Below are 15,780 nucleotides of genomic sequence, written 5' to 3'. Positions count from 1 at the left end.
GCACTGGTGGGGTCCTGGGGGCGCACCCGAGAGGCACCGGGGCAGATCAGGGGCCCTAAGTAGGATGTTCAGGGGGGCATTGGGGGGTCTGACCGAGGGGCAGCAGCACCAAGGGGCGGAGAGCAGCGGGTAGCGGGCAGCAGCACTGGGGAGCACGGGGAGGATGAGGAGCACCGGGGCGGGGAGCACCCGGGAGGGGGAAAGCACTTGGAGAGATAGGGGCACCAGGGGAGCACCCGGGGCATACCCGAAGGGACGAGTGGGGGCACCGTGGTGTGAAGGTACCGGGGAGCCGGGCACTGGGGAAAGGGGGGCCGCGGTGGGGCAGGGCTGGGGCCGGGGGCTGAAGAAATGGGAGGCGCGACCCGGTTTCACCACCAAAACCGGGGACTTCTCCATGGGCCAGGGATAGGGAAAGTGCCACTCCACAGCTGGGAACATGGAGCATGTGGGGGGAAAAGGGACAACTGGGGTGGGCTCTGGGCCAGCAGAACTCCGTTGACAACCATGCTCCCACCTCAGGGTCCCCGGGATATCCTCCCCTTTTTGCCCATAATTTTCCCAGTGTCATCCTGTGCACCCCAGGGTGTCAGTGACACCTGGGGCCCTGGAGCCCTGTCAGGTGCTAGGACACATTCATGGATCCCATCCTCCTGGGCCCCAGTGGCAGGCAGCCCTGTGCCTGTGCAGTGGTTTGGGGGAAGCAGTGCTGGATAGCCAGGTTGGTCGGTACAAATGAATAGGAGTGATGTCTGCTTCATCTCCCCACCAGAAGCAGGATGGGACAAGCAGACACCCCCAGGTCCCTCAACCATCCTATTGACCCCCACACCCATCACACAACACCCCAAGACCAAGCAGGGCAGCAGCATTTATTCATGAGCCACATGCCTCGGGCGGGGACACAGCTTGGGGACACCCCATGGAGAGGCACAAGGCAGCCTGGAGACCCCCCTGACCATCTACTGCCTGCTCCTGCCTGCAGCCCCTCCTGCTCAGAGCAGGGCCAGTAGGATGAGGGGCAGCAGGGAGAGCAGGATAGAGTGCGGGGAGTTTGGGGGAGCATCGCCATGGGCGTAATATTGGGCGACGGCAACATTGGGGTTCCCCTGCGCGGGGTCGAACCACATCTGGATGCAGCGGCCGCTGCCACGGTGGTGGGATGTGTAGCGGTAGGAGCCAGACCAGACCTGCTCGCAGAGCGCAGCCGCCGTGGGGAACACAAACTTGAACTTCTGGCACATGGCGCCCTTGGGACACTGGTTGGTGCCTGGGGGTGGGCAGAGGGTGAAGTGAGTGAAGGGCTCTGGGAAATGGGTGTTGGGGTGCACATGGGTCCCACTGGCATTGCTGGGGAAGAGAGAGTTGACCTCAAGGTGCCACAGGGTCTCACACAGCATTACCCCACACCCCATGAGGACCCTCACACCCCCTGACCCGCTCACATGCACAGGGGACTCCCACCTGACTGCCACCCCCACCCCATGGGGACCCTCACACCTCCGAACCCACTCACAGCCACCAGGGAGGGTGGACACAGCCTCCCCTGCATCAAGATGGAGGGTGAGAGGAGACCCACAGGGGGGTCGAGGCATGATGGGGGGTGCCCTGCAACCCCACTCACCTGTAGTCCAGTTCCAGCCCTTGTGCCAGTTGACCTTGCAGGTGACAGCATCCTGGCAATCCTCCCACCACTGTTCACAGTCCTCCTGGCACAGTGGCACATCCCGGATCCGCTCCTTCCGCCAGCTGGTGTCTGCCTGCAGGGCCCCCAGTTTCCCCCAGTTCACCCCAGGGATCCTGGCGGGTGGGTGAGGGCAGGGTCTGCACCTACCTGGTCGATCCATGGCCCCAGGTTAGGGGAACACTCATAGAGACACGTGTCCTGGATGAAGTGGCGTTTGCACTTCTCTGGCATGGCCCCACAGTGGTCCCAGTTGAAGTTGTACAGGTAGGACTGGTCCCGGTGAGCTTCCAGACTGGTGTTGGCAGTGCAGCAGGCATTGTCCTTCCAGAGGACACACTGCACCAGGGCAGCCAGGGCTCAGCTGGGACCCATCAGGAGCCACCAGGGCTCAGCTGGGACCTGCTGCAGGTCCAGGAAAAGCACCAGTGCCCGTGACTGGGTGGCACTGGGTGATGGAATTCATGTTGGGGCACAGAGCCCCCCAGCCTCCATCCTGGTGACCCCACAGCACCAGTGGGTGCTGGTGCAGTGGATGAGGACCGTACCTGCCCATAGAGCTGCCCCTCAGGGCCAGGCTCTGTTTTGTGGTGCTTGGCATCCATGCAGACGTTGAGCAGCGAGTCCTGTGTCACCGTCACTGCTGCGGTGGCAGCTGGCCAGGCCACCAGCAGAGCCAACACCGCTGCCATTGCTCTGCCAGGGCGACAGCAGGTCAGGACAGCAGCACTGAGACGCGGTCACAGCAGGGACAAAGTCCCCGGCTGCGCATGTGAAAGCACGGCAGCACATGGTCACTGCCCATGACCACCAAGAGTGGGGTCTGGGATCTTACCTGGGGGTGCCAGGGCTCTTACCTGAGGGGCAGCTGGGCTCCAGGTGCCGTGGAACGAGCACAGCTCATCTCAAAGGTCGTGGTGCAGCACAACCCGTAGCCACTGATCACGGGACGCAGGAATGCAGCGGATTGGGCAGCACTGAGGGCACGGAGGAGACAGTGCACCCCGCCCTGGCTCCCCACTGTGTCCTGGACTGACACTCGTGCCCATCCTGGCCCCTCATCAGCCCCACATGCAGCTGGGATTCATCCTCCTGGCGCCGGGCTGGGGCCAGCACCAGCCAAAATCCACTTATGGCTGTTTTTCCTTCCCTCCTGTGGGAGGTGGCCTGACTCCCTGACACCAGCACAAGGGGCAGGACCTGGCCCCCCAGCACCACAGGGTCCCTCTGAGTGTCTGGCAGGGAACATCACAGTGGATAAGAGATGTTGCTGGCAGGGACAGGTACCCTGGCTTGGTCACAGATGGCCACAGGGTAGAGGCAAGTACCCCTCATTGAGTTCCAGGTACTCAGGGGATCACAGATCCCATGGAGCAGGGAGCAGATACTCCACAGGACAGCAGTCACTGTGGCTTGGGAGGGACAGGAACCCTCCAGAGTGAGACATGCCTCCGTCGGGGAGGGGCACAGGGGGGGAAAATACCCTGCAAGGGACGGATACTTCCAAGGTCACACGTGATGGGGGGGGGGGGCAGACGTGCTCCGGGGATCACAGATGCCCTGAGGAGGGGGGAAGATACCCCCCCGTCAGAGATGACAGATACCCCCCTCACAGGTGACAGATACCCCCAGCCATGGATGACAGTTGCCCCCACAGGAGCAGATACCCCACCAGCATCACAGATACCTCCTCACTGGGGTCACTGGTACCTGTGGGGCTCACATACCCACCGTTAGTCACAAGTACCCCCTGACGGGGGGCACAGATATTCCGTGGGGATCACAAATACCCCCTGACGGGGGTGACAGATGACTCGGCGCTGCTCACCTACGCCCGGGCCCTCACAGCGGCCCCAGACCGGAGGGGGCCCAGACCATCACCTGTCAATCAAACGGCGCCCCGCCCCAGACGGCGTCCTAGGCCACGCCTCACTCGTTCTCCCCCTTGTGGGCCTGCACGCCTTCTGCGCATGCTCCGTGCCCTGTAACTGGTTCCGGGTCGGCTTCCGTTTCCGGCAGGGCGGCTGGCGCCGGCCTGGCGCTGCTCCCGGTGCCCCCGCCATGTCCACTCTGTTCCCCTCACTCCTGCCCCGCCTCACCGAGTCCCTCTGGTTCAACCTCGACCGGCCGTGCGTTGACGAGACCGAGCTGCAGCAGCAGGAGCAGCAGCACCAGGCCTGGGTGGGCACCGGCGTGGCGGGGAGCCGTGAGGCCGCGGGGCCGGGTGTCAGGAGGCCGGGGAAGGGTTCGGGGCCGGGGAAGCGGCCCCTGCTACTTCAGCGGGCACGGCCGCGGTGCTCGCTGCAGCCCGGGTGTCCCGGGACACGGGGCTGCTCCGCTGCGTGGCTCCCCCCGGGTGTTCACCGACTGTGCCCATGTTTCAGTGTCCTGTGCCGGTGCTGCCGGCTCGGGCACCGCTGCTCTCGTGTCCGTCATCCGTGTGTCACACCGGCTCGGTGTGGGCTGTTACCGGAGCTCCCCGGTTACTGTGGGGGGGTTAATGAATAAGATGCTGCTCAACCGAGACTCCTGCACTAGCTCCCAAATAATAAATTAACTAATTTCCCGAGGGAGGCGAGGAGCGATTTCTGATCCTGGTAACTGACAAGAGTTTGTGCTGTGAGCGTGTTTTGGTGCTGCAGTGCCCCTGAGTATGGGGGGAAGAACATCTATTTGATTAAAGTTTAGAAAAAAAATCAGTAATTAAGTTTTTATAATTAAATAATAAAGTTTAAATCAATTTAAAACCCCAGCACGTAGAAGAGGTTCCAAGTCCCTCTGGGTGGGAGATGCTGACGTATTTTAATTGAGCTTTAATTATCTGCTGTGGTTGTGTTTGTCTGGCTGATCAGATGTCCCAGATTTGGTTATTTTTTGATAAAGAAATACATAAACTTTGTTTTTGGGCTTCTGATGCCACACATGGGGACACCTCGACCCCTCTCAGCACCAGAGTGTCATTGAGATCACCCTGCTTGGTGTCAGGGTGTTCAGGCAGGGTGTTAAAGCTGCTTTTCCCTGCTTGGCTGGGGGATGCCAGGGAGGCAGCAGGACTCTAGGCATGGTCAGTCAGCCACACTAATCCAGCAGCTGAGCCAGAAGGGCTTGGTTGCTGGGGTGTCATGGAGCTGTTGGAGTGCTCAGCCCCCCTCTCTCCCTTCCCCAGCTCCAGAGCATTGCTGAGAAGGACAACAACTTGGTGCCCATAGGAAAGCCAGCATCCGAGGTGGGTGTGTGCACAGGGAAGGGGGGGGTGCCACAGGGCTTGAGGGGCAGACGGGGTTGCTGAAGCTGTTGTGTCCACAGCACTATGATGAGGAGGAGGAGGAGGATGATGAAGATGATGAAGACAGCGAAGAGGACTCAGAAGATGATGAGGACATGCAGGATATGGATGAGATGAATGATTATAATGAGTCTCCTGATGATGGGGAGATCAATGAGGTAAATAGTGTGATACCCCAAAGCAGGGGATGTGAAGTATGTGGGACCCTGAGCATGAGCTCCGGGGGCTGTCTTCTCTCCTTCACACCCTCTTATTAAGTTCTTGCTCTGAGGGAGATCTCAAACCTCTTTTTTTCCCAGGTGGACATGGAGGGGACAGAGCAGGATCAGGACCAGTGGATGATCTGATTCTACCACAACCACACTGGACCAGAGGCTGGGGGAGAGCCTTTGCCCCCCACGGCTCTGGGGGACAGTTCAGTGAAGCTCCTCCTGCCATGGGTGCTGTGTGGGGCAGCAGGTTCAGAGCAAAGCCCCCCAGGGGAGCCAGAGGGGACACTGCCACCTGGCATATTGGGACTGACACATCTTTTCTAATAAACTCAGTTTTCAAGAAAACAACCCCAAATCTGGTGTCTGAAGCCACCAGGGCAGGCAGGGGGCAGGGCTGCTCCCCACCATCCACTGGTGTGCCTGGCCCAGCTCCCTGTGCCGTGCAGGCAGGAGCTCTACAGGGAATGAGCCCCTCGTTACCCACCGCACCCAGCACAGACCACAGCAGCCAGCGCGTTTCCTGCAGAGCCCTTGTTGAAGCCCAGGCGGGGTTTGGGGACCTGGCCCTGCCACGGTGACCGTGGCCACCACGGGGCAGGAGGTGCCCGCTCAGTGGGTGCCGGTGTAGCGGAGCTCAGCGATTCCATCGGGAATGGCGCGGAAGTACTCCAGGCTGGCGCGGTGCACCTTGCAGTGGTATTTGCCGCAGGTCTTGGCGTACTGCAGGAAGTGGGGTGCCCCAGGGAAGAGGACGTTATCAGCCAGGATGGTGGCCCCCTCAGCCAGCAGCTGGTGGCTCTCCAGCAGCCGTAGATCCCGCAGGTAGCTGCGTTTCCAGTGATCCATGAAGACCAAGTTGGCGTTCATCAGGCCGTGCTTCTCCCGCAGGCAGGGTATCACCTCCTCCGAGGGGCCCACGATCAGCTCCACCTGTGCTGCATCACCCTCAGTCACTGGGGCGGGGAGGCAGCGTGCCCACCCACCCCCCTGCTTCACATGGAGCAGAATCTTCCCACATGCACTACCCTGCAGGTACCTCAGTCCCTGCAGCAAAGGACCCCCCACCCATCTCCTCCCTGGTTTCCCATGCAGAGCTGGGCTTTATCCCAGTGCCTGGGTGCTCACCGTCTCTTCGCTGAAGCCAGCCAGGCGGATCACCTTCTCGGCCACGGCAGCGTGTCGGGGGTCACCCTCGATGGTGTAGAGGCGGGCACCTGGGGGCAGCCCCTGTGCCAGCAGCACGGTGCCATAGCCACAGTATGTGCCCAGCTCTAGCACCCGCAGCGGTGCCCGCTCCAGCAGCACCCGCTCCACGATCCGCCCTGCCGTGGCACGTGCCTCTCAGCACCCAGTCTGTGCCACCCCAGCCCTGGGCAGGGCAAAGGTGCCAAGCAGTTCCCAGGGCCCAGAGGGACGGAGGACACCCATGCCAAAAATGCCACAGCCAGGTCAATGATGCCACAGCCATACCAACAGTGCCATGGCTCACTGGTGCCACAATCATGCCAACAATACTATGGCTATATCAACAATGCCACTGCCATGCCAATAGTGCTGTGATCACACCAACACTATCACAGCCATGCCAGTGGTGCTGTGACCATGCTGGCAATGCCATGGCCATGTCAGTGGTGCTGTGGCCATGTCAGTGGTGCCATGGCCATGCCCAGTGCCATGCTCTGTGTGGTGTGGACAAGCAAGGGTGGCACTCACCTTTGTCGGGCCCCACACAGCTGAGGTGCTCACAGTGGTAGCACCACTGATCGAAGGTCTGGAGGATATGGTGGGGGTCCCCAGGGATGGCATGGGCCAGCACGTACTGGAAGGCACGCTGCTCCCGCGAGGTGCCGGTGAGCCGGTCCCGCAGCCAGGCCACCAGCACTGCCCGGTACAGCAGCACCAGGTAGTGCCGGTACCGGATCAGCAGGGTGACAATGAAGGGGAGGAAGGCGAGGGCAATCGCTGGAGACACCATCACAAGCGAGCAGGCTGTGCTTTTGGTTAGTTGACTTTGTTAGTTTCGTACTTATCTTGGGAATTCTGCCAAATGGGAAGTTTTGCACCCTTTGTGTCCACTATCAGTAGCATAACCTTGGGCCCAGGCTTTGAAAATCTCCCCTGTGCAGAGATCATTGAAGCATTGTGAGCCCTTAAGCCACAACAAGGCAAATCTATGCTGTCACGGGATGCTGTGATAGGGTGTCCTCCCAGGGAGCCTCACAGCTCCCACTCATGCCAGGAGTTGGCTGTGCTGTGCTGTGCATCCCCTGGAAGTACCTCTCCCTGGGCTCCAGTGCTGCTGGGCCTGTAGGGCTGAGGCATCCCAGGATGCTGTGGAGATCCCTGTGCCAGGGCTGGGGAGTGCTGGGGACCCACCTGCCAGGGTCCAGATATTGGGGTTTGCTGGGCTGGCATCCCAAGGGATTGTGCTGCTGTGAGGGGCCTTGTTCAGCACAACCCTTTGCACCTCCCTTGGTCCAGCTTTCCTGCTCCCATCCCCCATATTCTGTACCTCACACCCTGCTCCCCACACCCTGCTCCCCACACCCTGAGCTGTTGGGGGTGCCCAGCCACAGTGACAGGGTAGGGCAATGGGGGTGGCACCTACCTGTCCCCACACTCCAGGCAGGCAGAGGCAGGCAGTCCTGTGTGGAGCCCTGCTGCCACTTAATTATTGATGGTGTCACCACAGCTGCAGCTGCTATCAGAGCTCCGGTTACCAGCTCAGTGGGGCTGGCAACTGAGACGGGGCCAGGCTGGGGCAGGGAGGTGGTCCTGGGCTGCACAAGGGGGCTGGGGTGATGATACTGGAGCTGGGGTGCTGATACTGGGGCCTGGGGTACCAGTATCATGGCTGGGGTCCCAATACTGCTGTGTAGTGCTAGGAGCTGTGGTCCTGATACTGGAAGTGGAGTCCTGTCACTGTGCACTGGGAATACTGGGTACTGGAAGCACTGGGCAACAGGAGCACGGGGAGCCAGAAGCACCTGGGAGCCCTAATCAGTGGAGCCTTGGGGACACTGTGGGCACAGAGAGCATGGGGGCATTGGGAGCACTGGGGGTCTGGAGGGTTGGGGCACTAGCATCTATTGTGGTTTAGGAATGGTACTCTTCCATGTTCAGTGCCCCCACTGAGACCCTCCAAACTATGTCCATTCTCTCACTCCCCTGCTTTCCTTTCCCCTTTCCCACAGGGGCAGGATGGAGAGGAGGCACAAAAGGTAAAGATCTCAGGTTGAGATAAGAACAATTTACTGGCTATAAGAAAATGAACAGTAACAGCAACAATATTAATGACAAAGGGTACAAGAAAAGATTCACATGGAAGACCCCTTTCCAACCAACAGACAATACCAGAAGCTCCCTCTGCCAATTTACTCGACAGTGAGCAGGCATATGACAATGGCTCTGTACAAACTTGTGCCACAAGGACTGTATACACCAGACATATGGGCCTAAAGGGGACTTTGTTATTTGAATTCCTGTAGTAGACTCAACCTCCAGCACCCCTAATTCTCTCCAAGATACTGGGTACCTTGCTCCATGGTTCCACATGCCTCCATGCACTACTCGATCATCCTTGGGACAATGTCTTTCCCTCACACTTGGCAGGAGTTGCCTGCAGAGCCTGGGAGTTTTTGTGCTCTTCCCAATGCCCTTGTCAGTGTTCACATGCCAGGACAAGGATCCCAGCTGCTTGGCTTCACTACCATCCCCTTCCATATGGGCCAAGATATCCCAGCACTGGAGTAGCCAGGTCACCGGGGGCTCACCTAACTGGCGGCTGGAACCTTCTCACACATCTTACAGCTCACCTGGGGGCATGGACCAGGTGATTTTCTCTGGCCCTGCCTCCTCCCCCTATTCAGAGGCCCCTGCTCTGCCATCCCTCACTGACTGAGCTGGTGTTGTCTTGGATTCCTTGTTCCCTGCAGGGGTGGCTGCTCCCAGCACGGGCTGTTCCCTGGCTCAGCTGCAGTTGCCGTGGCCGTGGCGCTGTTGCTGTTTCCTCCTCCTCCTCCTCCCCTGAGGGTGCTCTGCACTGACCACCGGTGTGCAATAAGGAGTAGCCAGGGCCCAGCACACTGCAGAAAGCTGCTCATCTCTGCAGCTGATGCAGCATCTCCTTGCAAATATTCTGGCACTTTAGCAGAGTCCTGTAGCTGTTCAGGGGTGAACTCCCAAACCACCAGAGCAGAGAATGTCTCAAACAATTGGCCAATTTTCTCACACGTTCCATGCCACTCATGACTATTCTCCCTCAGGACAGGTCCCTGAATGGCCTTCTTGGAAATCTCTGTTCTGCATCCAAAGATGACTGAACACAGTGAGGACTGCACTGAGACCAACAGGAACAGGATTTCTTACCATCCAAAGGGGATTAAAAATGCTCAAAAGCTGTTGTAACAGGCCTGAAGGAGGAAAATGGGGGGGAAATGGAGAAAATCATCCTTCCCTTGTTCCCCCCCCCAGACGAGGTATGGTTATTAATGGACTTCAAAGGGCAGGAGAGCAGCACTGAATACACATCCCAGAGTACCCTCATTGCCCTTGGTGTTATCGTGTATAAACTCACCTCCCACAGTACAGCAACAAAGAAATGCTGATCCCTGTCCCTGCTCTGTAAAAGGTCCCCGAGGAGCACATACAGAAACAGAGCCAGGGTCAGGTACCATACCCACATGAACAGACCAAGCACCACTGTGACCAGTGACCCTGGACCTAATACAGCAAATGCTGAGATCAAATTTGTTTCCAACCTACTCTGTTGTTACCTCAACCCTTAGTGCCCCGTGCTGGGTGACAAACAAGGACAGTCGTGTCCAGCCAGCAACCAAAGCCAACCCATCCACTTGCCCACTCCCCCATCAGAAAGATCAGGGAGAGAATTGGAATGGTAAAAACTGGAAATCTCGTGGGTTGAGGTTAATACAGATTAATAGGGAAAGCAAAGACTGCACACACAAACAAAGCAAAACAAGAAATTAAGTCACCTATGAAAAATGCCAATCACTTGTTTTTAAAATTTTAAAAGTTTAATAGTAATAAAATGGTTATAAAAATAGTAATACAATTAGAGTAATAATAATTTGACAAATTGAATGAGGACAATGTGAGACAATAAAGACAAAGTGTGATGGATGTCCGTGTACCTTTTTCCAGGCAGCACGAGCCTGAAAAGGGACCCCTGTTAACAAAGGACTAACCCTTAAAAGCAATAGCCTGTTGCATATTCATACACCTCATACATGATGCATAAATTCCATTCAAACACAGGATTCTGTCTGGTCATCATCAACTTCTTCCTCTGAATCCTAACAGCGGCTTTGAGGCTGGAAGAAGTTTGTTTCTTCTGATAATGGGGCAATAAATTCTTTTTCTCTGAAAGATTTAGGTGTCCTGTGGCTGCTGTCTCAGTGCGAGTCCTTTCTTTTAAAAAAAAAGTATCCTACATAGCATCGTTTCTATTTTAACATTTCTTACAACCTAAAACTATGTTTAACACACTACTTAAGAGAATTAATACAGCATTACTTTCTAACACAACACATATAATATTCATTTTAATATTTGCGAAAAGCCAATCATAAAATACATGCATTTTTCACATCACCCCTTTGCATGGGCAAGCAGGTGTTCAGCTATTCCAGGAGAGCAGGCCCCATCACACGTTACAGTTATTTGGGACAACACACACCATCACTCCAGGCATCCCCCTCTCCCTCATTGTTGCCCCACTGTATATTCTGAGCGCTGGAACACCTGGGAACCCGGGGGCACCGGGAATGCCAGGATCCCTGCGGGCAGGCCGCCTGAGCGCGGGAGCGCGCTCGGGACGCACCGGGAGCGCGCCCGGGGGGGGGCCGGTGCCCTGGCAGCAGACACGTGACCCCGCCCGCAGGGCCGCGTGACGTAGCCCACGTGCGCGCAGCGTTCCGGCCCACGTGACGGCCCCGCGCGCGCCCCCGGCGGCGGGCGCGGCCGTGTGTCTGTCTGTGTGTGTGTCCGTGTGTCCGTGTGTTCCCCGCCGCTCACGTGACCGGCGTGACTCGGCGCTCACGTGACCGCGCGGCGGCGGGGCCGTGCCGGAGCCGGGGCCGCGCTCGCCATGGGCTGCTGCTACAGCAGCGAGGCCGAGGCCTCCGACCAGGTGGGCCTGGCGCCGGGGGAACACGAGGCCCGCGGCGGGGGTGGCGCCGGGAGGGACGCTCGGCCCCACTCCCGGGGCTTCCCGGTGGCGGGGGGGCAGGCGGCGCGCGTCCTCGGCGGGGCCCGGCCCTTCCCCGCTCCCGGGCAGTCTCTGAACGCTGCTCCCGCCTGTCGCCACCTTCGTGTCACTCGTTCCGTGCGTGTCCCCCCGGTGCCGTGTGGGGGCTGGAGGCGGGGGCTCGGGGGTCGTGCCGGACCCTCCCGCCGTCCCGCTGCAGGTGTAAGCCCAAGGCCTCACACGGCACCGGCGGGAGCAGCGCCAGTTTTTCCTTCTTGGGACAGCGTGACTGCCACGCAACTCCGGGGCCGGGACAGAACTGGGGCTGTCACCTGTCCCGCGAAACTTAATCCGGGTGCGGCGGGAGCTGGGCTGTGACAGCCCGTCCCAGGGGGAGCCCGGCCGGCTTCCACTTGTGTGGCGAGAAAGGAAGGAGAAGGGCCTGGGCTAGAGTATCGCAGCAGCGTTTCCCAGCAGGAGGAAGGGGAGAGCAAGCTTCTGGCCGGGGAAGAGCTGGAGATGCCACTGACGGCGTGTGTGGAGAAGTGGTTGCACTCCCAGCTCACCATGGGTCACAGGCTGAGCATCTTTTCAGGGCAAGACAGACATGGAAAGGCTTGAGCATGTCCAGAGAAGGGAACGGAGCTGGAGAAGGGGCTGGAGCACAAGGAGTGGCTGAGGGAGCCGAGGGGGCTCAGGCTGCTAGGAGGCTCAGGGATTACCTTCTCACTCTCCACAATTCCCTGACAGGAGGGTGGAGCCAGGTGGAAGTTGGTCTCTGCTCCCCGGGAACAAGCAGCAGGACAGGAGGAAAGGGCCTGTGGTTGTGCTATAGGAGGTTTAGGTTAGATATTCGGGAAAATTTCCCTAAAAGTGTTGTACAGTTGTGACACAGGCTGCCCAGAACAGTGTTGGAGTCCCCAACCCTGGTGGGATTTAAAAGCAATATAGACTTGGCACTTGGGACATGGTTTGGTGGTAGGCTCAGCAGTGCTGGGAGAACAGTTGGGCTCAGAGGGCTTTTTCAATTTTGCTGATTCTATGATCTTGTTCTCATGGGTGTTTGTGCCCATGATCTCCCTACTGGGCTCTTCTCACAACCCCTGCAGCACCATTCAGCCAAGCCAGAGGATTGAGGGCTGGGCTGCAGCTCTGCACCTCCTGGAGTGAGTGGAGGAACATGCCCTGTGACTCTGGGCTTTGGTAGGTGGGGTTCACCTGGCTCAGGTGAGCCCCCTGCTATGCCAGGGTGGGCTCTCCGTGGTGCCCAGTCAGGGGTGGGGCACAGCAGGTCCACATTAGCTGGGGGATTTAATGCAGGTTGATGCTGGCTGCAGACTCCTGCCTGCAGTATTGGCCACTCCAAATGTGCTGCCTGATTTCAGCAACACTTGCTGCCTTTGTGGCTGGAGGGGCTTCATCTGGGAAAAAGCAAAATAATTGGGTAAAGAGGTGCCTGGCAGAGCTGAGGCTGTTCTGGGTTACACTGGGATGCACAGGGAGCCCTCCTGGCTGGTGAGGGAAAGGTGAGACTTGCCTCATCCTGTGGAGTTAATGCTGCTGGTGTGGGAAATCCAGGGCTGATTTTCCTCTTGCCTTTCCCTCAGGAGGAAGAGACAAAGCGGCTGCTGGAGCCGGCAGCCAGCCCGCCCAACAAGGTGCTGAACGGAGCAGAGCAGAGCTACCACAACCTGCCGTCAGCACGTACCGATGAGCAGGCCATGCTGTCCTCCATCCTCGCCAAAACAGCCATGTAAGCCTCAGGCCGTGTCCCTGGGGCAGGCAGCACCCTCAGGCCGTGCCCCTGGGGCAGGCAGCACACCTTGGGGACAGTGGTGACCCTGGCTGTGGCACACAGCTGGGGCTGCCTGGCTGTGGGCCCCGGTGGTCAGCCATACGTGCTGAGGGGAAGGGAGGAGCTGTGGCAGAGCCCCCCATGTCCCTCTGCCCTCAGACAGCCCCATCCCTCAGCTTTGAGCCCCATGGGGACACAGAGAGAAGACCCGAGGTGTGAGGTAACCCCTTGGGTGCTGGGCTGGAAGTAGGGGCAGGGTTTGGGTAAGAAAGTTAATCCATGGGGATGTGGAGAGGGTGGCTGGAGGGGCAGCAGCACTGCATCCCCTTCTGAGGAGGCTTTTCCTCAAATGCACAGGGGCAATGTGGGGACAGGGCTGTGTCCAGCCTGGCTGGGAGGGCTTTGGGATACTCGCAGGCCCCTCTGCTCCCCTGCCTGACATTGCAGAGCTAGTGGCCACTGGTGTGTGTCCAGCATGCAGGGCCACAGCAGCTCTGAGCACTGCTTTGCTGTGGGGTGCACACAATGGGGCTCAGCAGGGCCCTGGGCAGGTCCCAAGTCCTCTGTGAGCCCAGGGCCTGGTACAGGGGCTCTCAGGGTATTTGCCAAGGACATTGTCCTCCCAGTGGTTCCTTTTTTCTCCAGGTAGCTGCATGCCAAGCTCCCCAGAGCCCAGACCAGCCCCCAGCTTCCTGCAGCCTCTGCCTGCCTCCCTCTGCCCCAGGGCAGCTGTGGGCAAACAGTCCCTGGCATTTCCTTCCTGGCAAGCAGCCAGTCCAGCCTGGCACACTTGTGGCCGGGCGAGTTTGGCCTTGAGATGTTTGTTTTGGGGTGCTGGTGGGTGCTGGACTTTGTCTGCCCTGGTCAGAGGATGCTCTGAGACGGGGAGGGAACTCAGGGGGAGCAATGAGCCTCCAGTGGGAGCCACTGTCTTGTGTCTCTGCAGCAACATCATCGACGTGTCGGCAGCGGATTCCCAGGGCATGGAGCAGCATGAGTACATGGACAGAGCCAGGCAGTACAGGTGGGAGCTGCACTTCTCCCCTGGGGTGCCCGCAGTCCTTTGCAGCTGTGTGTGTCCCTGGGCAGGGTTTTGGCCTGGGGGAGTGAACTCGGCATAGAGAAGGGCTGCCTCATCTCAGAGAGCAGGGTGCAGCCTGCTCAGGGAAGGCTGATGGCAGTGCAGGCAGCAGAGCCCAGGACAAAGGGCTCCTGTGTTCACCCAGCCCTTGGGACAGATGGGGGGGGGCTGGATATGACTGCTTCTGCTTGACAGGTGCCTGTGTGGGAGAGCTGGAAGCTCCCTCATCCTCCTGCTGCAGGGAGTGAAGAGGGCTGGATGCTGGGAGTGCAGCACCACTGCTCTGCCTTTCTCCCCCTGGGGGTGCAGCACCCATCTTCTGGATGTCCCCATGTCTTGGCATGGCACTGATGTTGGTTGCTCTCTCCTCACAGCACACGCCTGGCCATGCTCAGCAACAACCTGACGCACTGGAAGAAGCTCCCACTGCTGCCATCCCTGACTAACCAGCCGCACCAAGTGCTCGCCAGCGACCCTGTCCCCTTTGCAGACCTGCAGCAGGTGAGCAGGGCTGGGCTGAATGCTCCCCAGAGACACATCCTCATCCTGGAGGAGCAGTAATGCCCTCCTGGCTTGCCCAGAGCCCTAACACAACTTGTTAGAGCTGAGGGCAAAGCCTAGGTCAGGTTTAAGGCCTTGTTAGAGGTGAGGGCAAAGCCCAGGACAAGCTTAGGGACTCGTTAGGGCTGGAGGCTGACCTCCTGCAACAGTTTCTTTGGGATAACTGGGGGTTTCAGTAGCCACCAGTGACACAGCCATGTCTTCGTGCCTGCAGGTGTCCCGGATAGCTGCCTATGCCTTCAGTGCGCTCTCACAGATCCGTGTCGACGCCAAAGAAGAACTGGTTGTACAGTTTGGCATCCCCTGAACCTGCCCCCACCACTGCTGCTTCAGCGCTTTGGGTTGTTTTCGGTTTTCTCCTGATTTTTTTTTTCTCTTTATATCCCTTCCCTCCCCATGCTGCTGCCACAGAACTTGGACAGATACCCTGTTTCCTACTAAATGCCAAGGCGCCCATCATTGGCACATTGAGCCCACCTGCATTGCTTGAGGCTTTCTCCTCCTCGTGGGTGGGTGGGTGGGTGTGCGTGGGGAAGAGGCTGTGTCAGCTGGATGCTGCCTGGCACAGGGACAAGCACAAAGGGAACAGCCGGTGCAAGGAGGCCCCGGTGTGGGTCAGCACCATAAGCCAGGTCACCAGGATGGGTGGGCTGGAGCCAGGCAGATGTGATGCTCTGCATGGGGCCTGGTGGCTCCAACACCATCCCTTCTCCTTTTTACATGTTTAGACCTTTATTTTGGTTGTTTTTTGGTTTTGTTCTTTTTTTTTTAATTATAATTTTTTGCCACAGTAGATAAAGCCACGTTCATCCAGTGCCTGTCTCCACTGTTCTCTATTGGACACAGCACGGACATGATGGGGGAGCCATGCTCTGGTGGGGGGTACACACATCTGTCTGACCCCTGTCTCCTCTTTGATCATGTCCCACAGGGACAAGGGGACAGGGAATGTA

General features: G+C 58.5%; 4 protein-coding genes across 6 annotated transcripts; 2 read left to right on the top strand and 2 right to left on the bottom strand.

Annotated features, from left to right (window-relative positions):
* Window positions 1-858: 858 nt before the first annotated feature.
* On the bottom strand, window positions 859-3,659 carry LOC139593024 (folate receptor gamma-like). 2 transcript variants are annotated; one of them, XM_071433590.1, is made up of 6 exons: window positions 3,513-3,659; window positions 2,542-2,919; window positions 2,233-2,380; window positions 1,835-2,023; window positions 1,625-1,760; window positions 859-1,270 (listed from the first exon to the last, which is right to left on the bottom strand). In XM_071433590.1, exons 2-6 carry the CDS (start codon window positions 2,586-2,588, stop codon window positions 996-998), a joined length of 795 nt encoding a protein of 264 aa, XP_071289691.1. In that variant the 5' UTR covers window positions 2,589-2,919; window positions 3,513-3,659; the 3' UTR covers window positions 859-995. The 2 variants fall into 2 exon arrangements, with proteins under 2 accessions (XP_071289691.1, XP_071289689.1); XM_071433588.1 differs by having other exon boundaries at window positions 3,416-3,646.
* On the top strand, window positions 3,651-5,530 carry ANAPC15 (anaphase promoting complex subunit 15). Of its 2 annotated transcripts, XM_071433591.1 has the most exons (4): window positions 3,657-3,865; window positions 4,851-4,910; window positions 4,991-5,128; window positions 5,270-5,530. In XM_071433591.1, exons 1-4 carry the CDS (start codon window positions 3,746-3,748, stop codon window positions 5,315-5,317), a joined length of 366 nt encoding a protein of 121 aa, XP_071289692.1. In that variant the 5' UTR covers window positions 3,657-3,745; the 3' UTR covers window positions 5,318-5,530. The 2 variants fall into 2 exon arrangements, with proteins under 2 accessions (XP_071289693.1, XP_071289692.1); XM_071433592.1 differs by lacking the exon at window positions 4,851-4,910 and having other exon boundaries at window positions 3,651-3,865.
* A 261-nt stretch (window positions 5,531-5,791) lies between these two features.
* Window positions 5,792-7,204, bottom strand: TOMT (transmembrane O-methyltransferase). The gene is made up of 3 exons (XM_071433594.1): window positions 6,896-7,204; window positions 6,296-6,504; window positions 5,792-6,172 (listed from the first exon to the last, which is right to left on the bottom strand). Exons 1-3 carry the CDS (start codon window positions 7,155-7,157, stop codon window positions 5,792-5,794), a joined length of 852 nt encoding a protein of 283 aa, XP_071289695.1. The 5' UTR covers window positions 7,158-7,204.
* Window positions 7,205-11,121: 3,917 nt separating this feature from the next.
* On the top strand, window positions 11,122-15,641 carry LAMTOR1 (late endosomal/lysosomal adaptor, MAPK and MTOR activator 1). Its single transcript, XM_071433593.1, has 5 exons — window positions 11,122-11,333; window positions 12,998-13,143; window positions 14,132-14,209; window positions 14,641-14,767; window positions 15,042-15,641. The coding sequence occupies exons 1-5, from the start codon at window positions 11,292-11,294 to the stop codon at window positions 15,132-15,134; spliced, it is 486 nt and encodes a 161-aa protein (XP_071289694.1). The 5' UTR covers window positions 11,122-11,291; the 3' UTR covers window positions 15,135-15,641.
* Window positions 15,642-15,780: the final 139 nt, after the last annotated feature.

This window comes from Agelaius tricolor, unplaced genomic scaffold (assembly GCF_023055355.1).
Source record: "Agelaius tricolor isolate 1412-34295 unplaced genomic scaffold, bAgeTri1.0.p SCAF_9, whole genome shotgun sequence".
In the NCBI taxonomy this organism is placed as follows: Eukaryota; Metazoa; Chordata; class Aves; order Passeriformes; family Icteridae; genus Agelaius; species Agelaius tricolor.
Note: the sequence above shows the minus strand (reverse complement) of the source record. Positions and strands in the feature narration are given on the sequence as shown.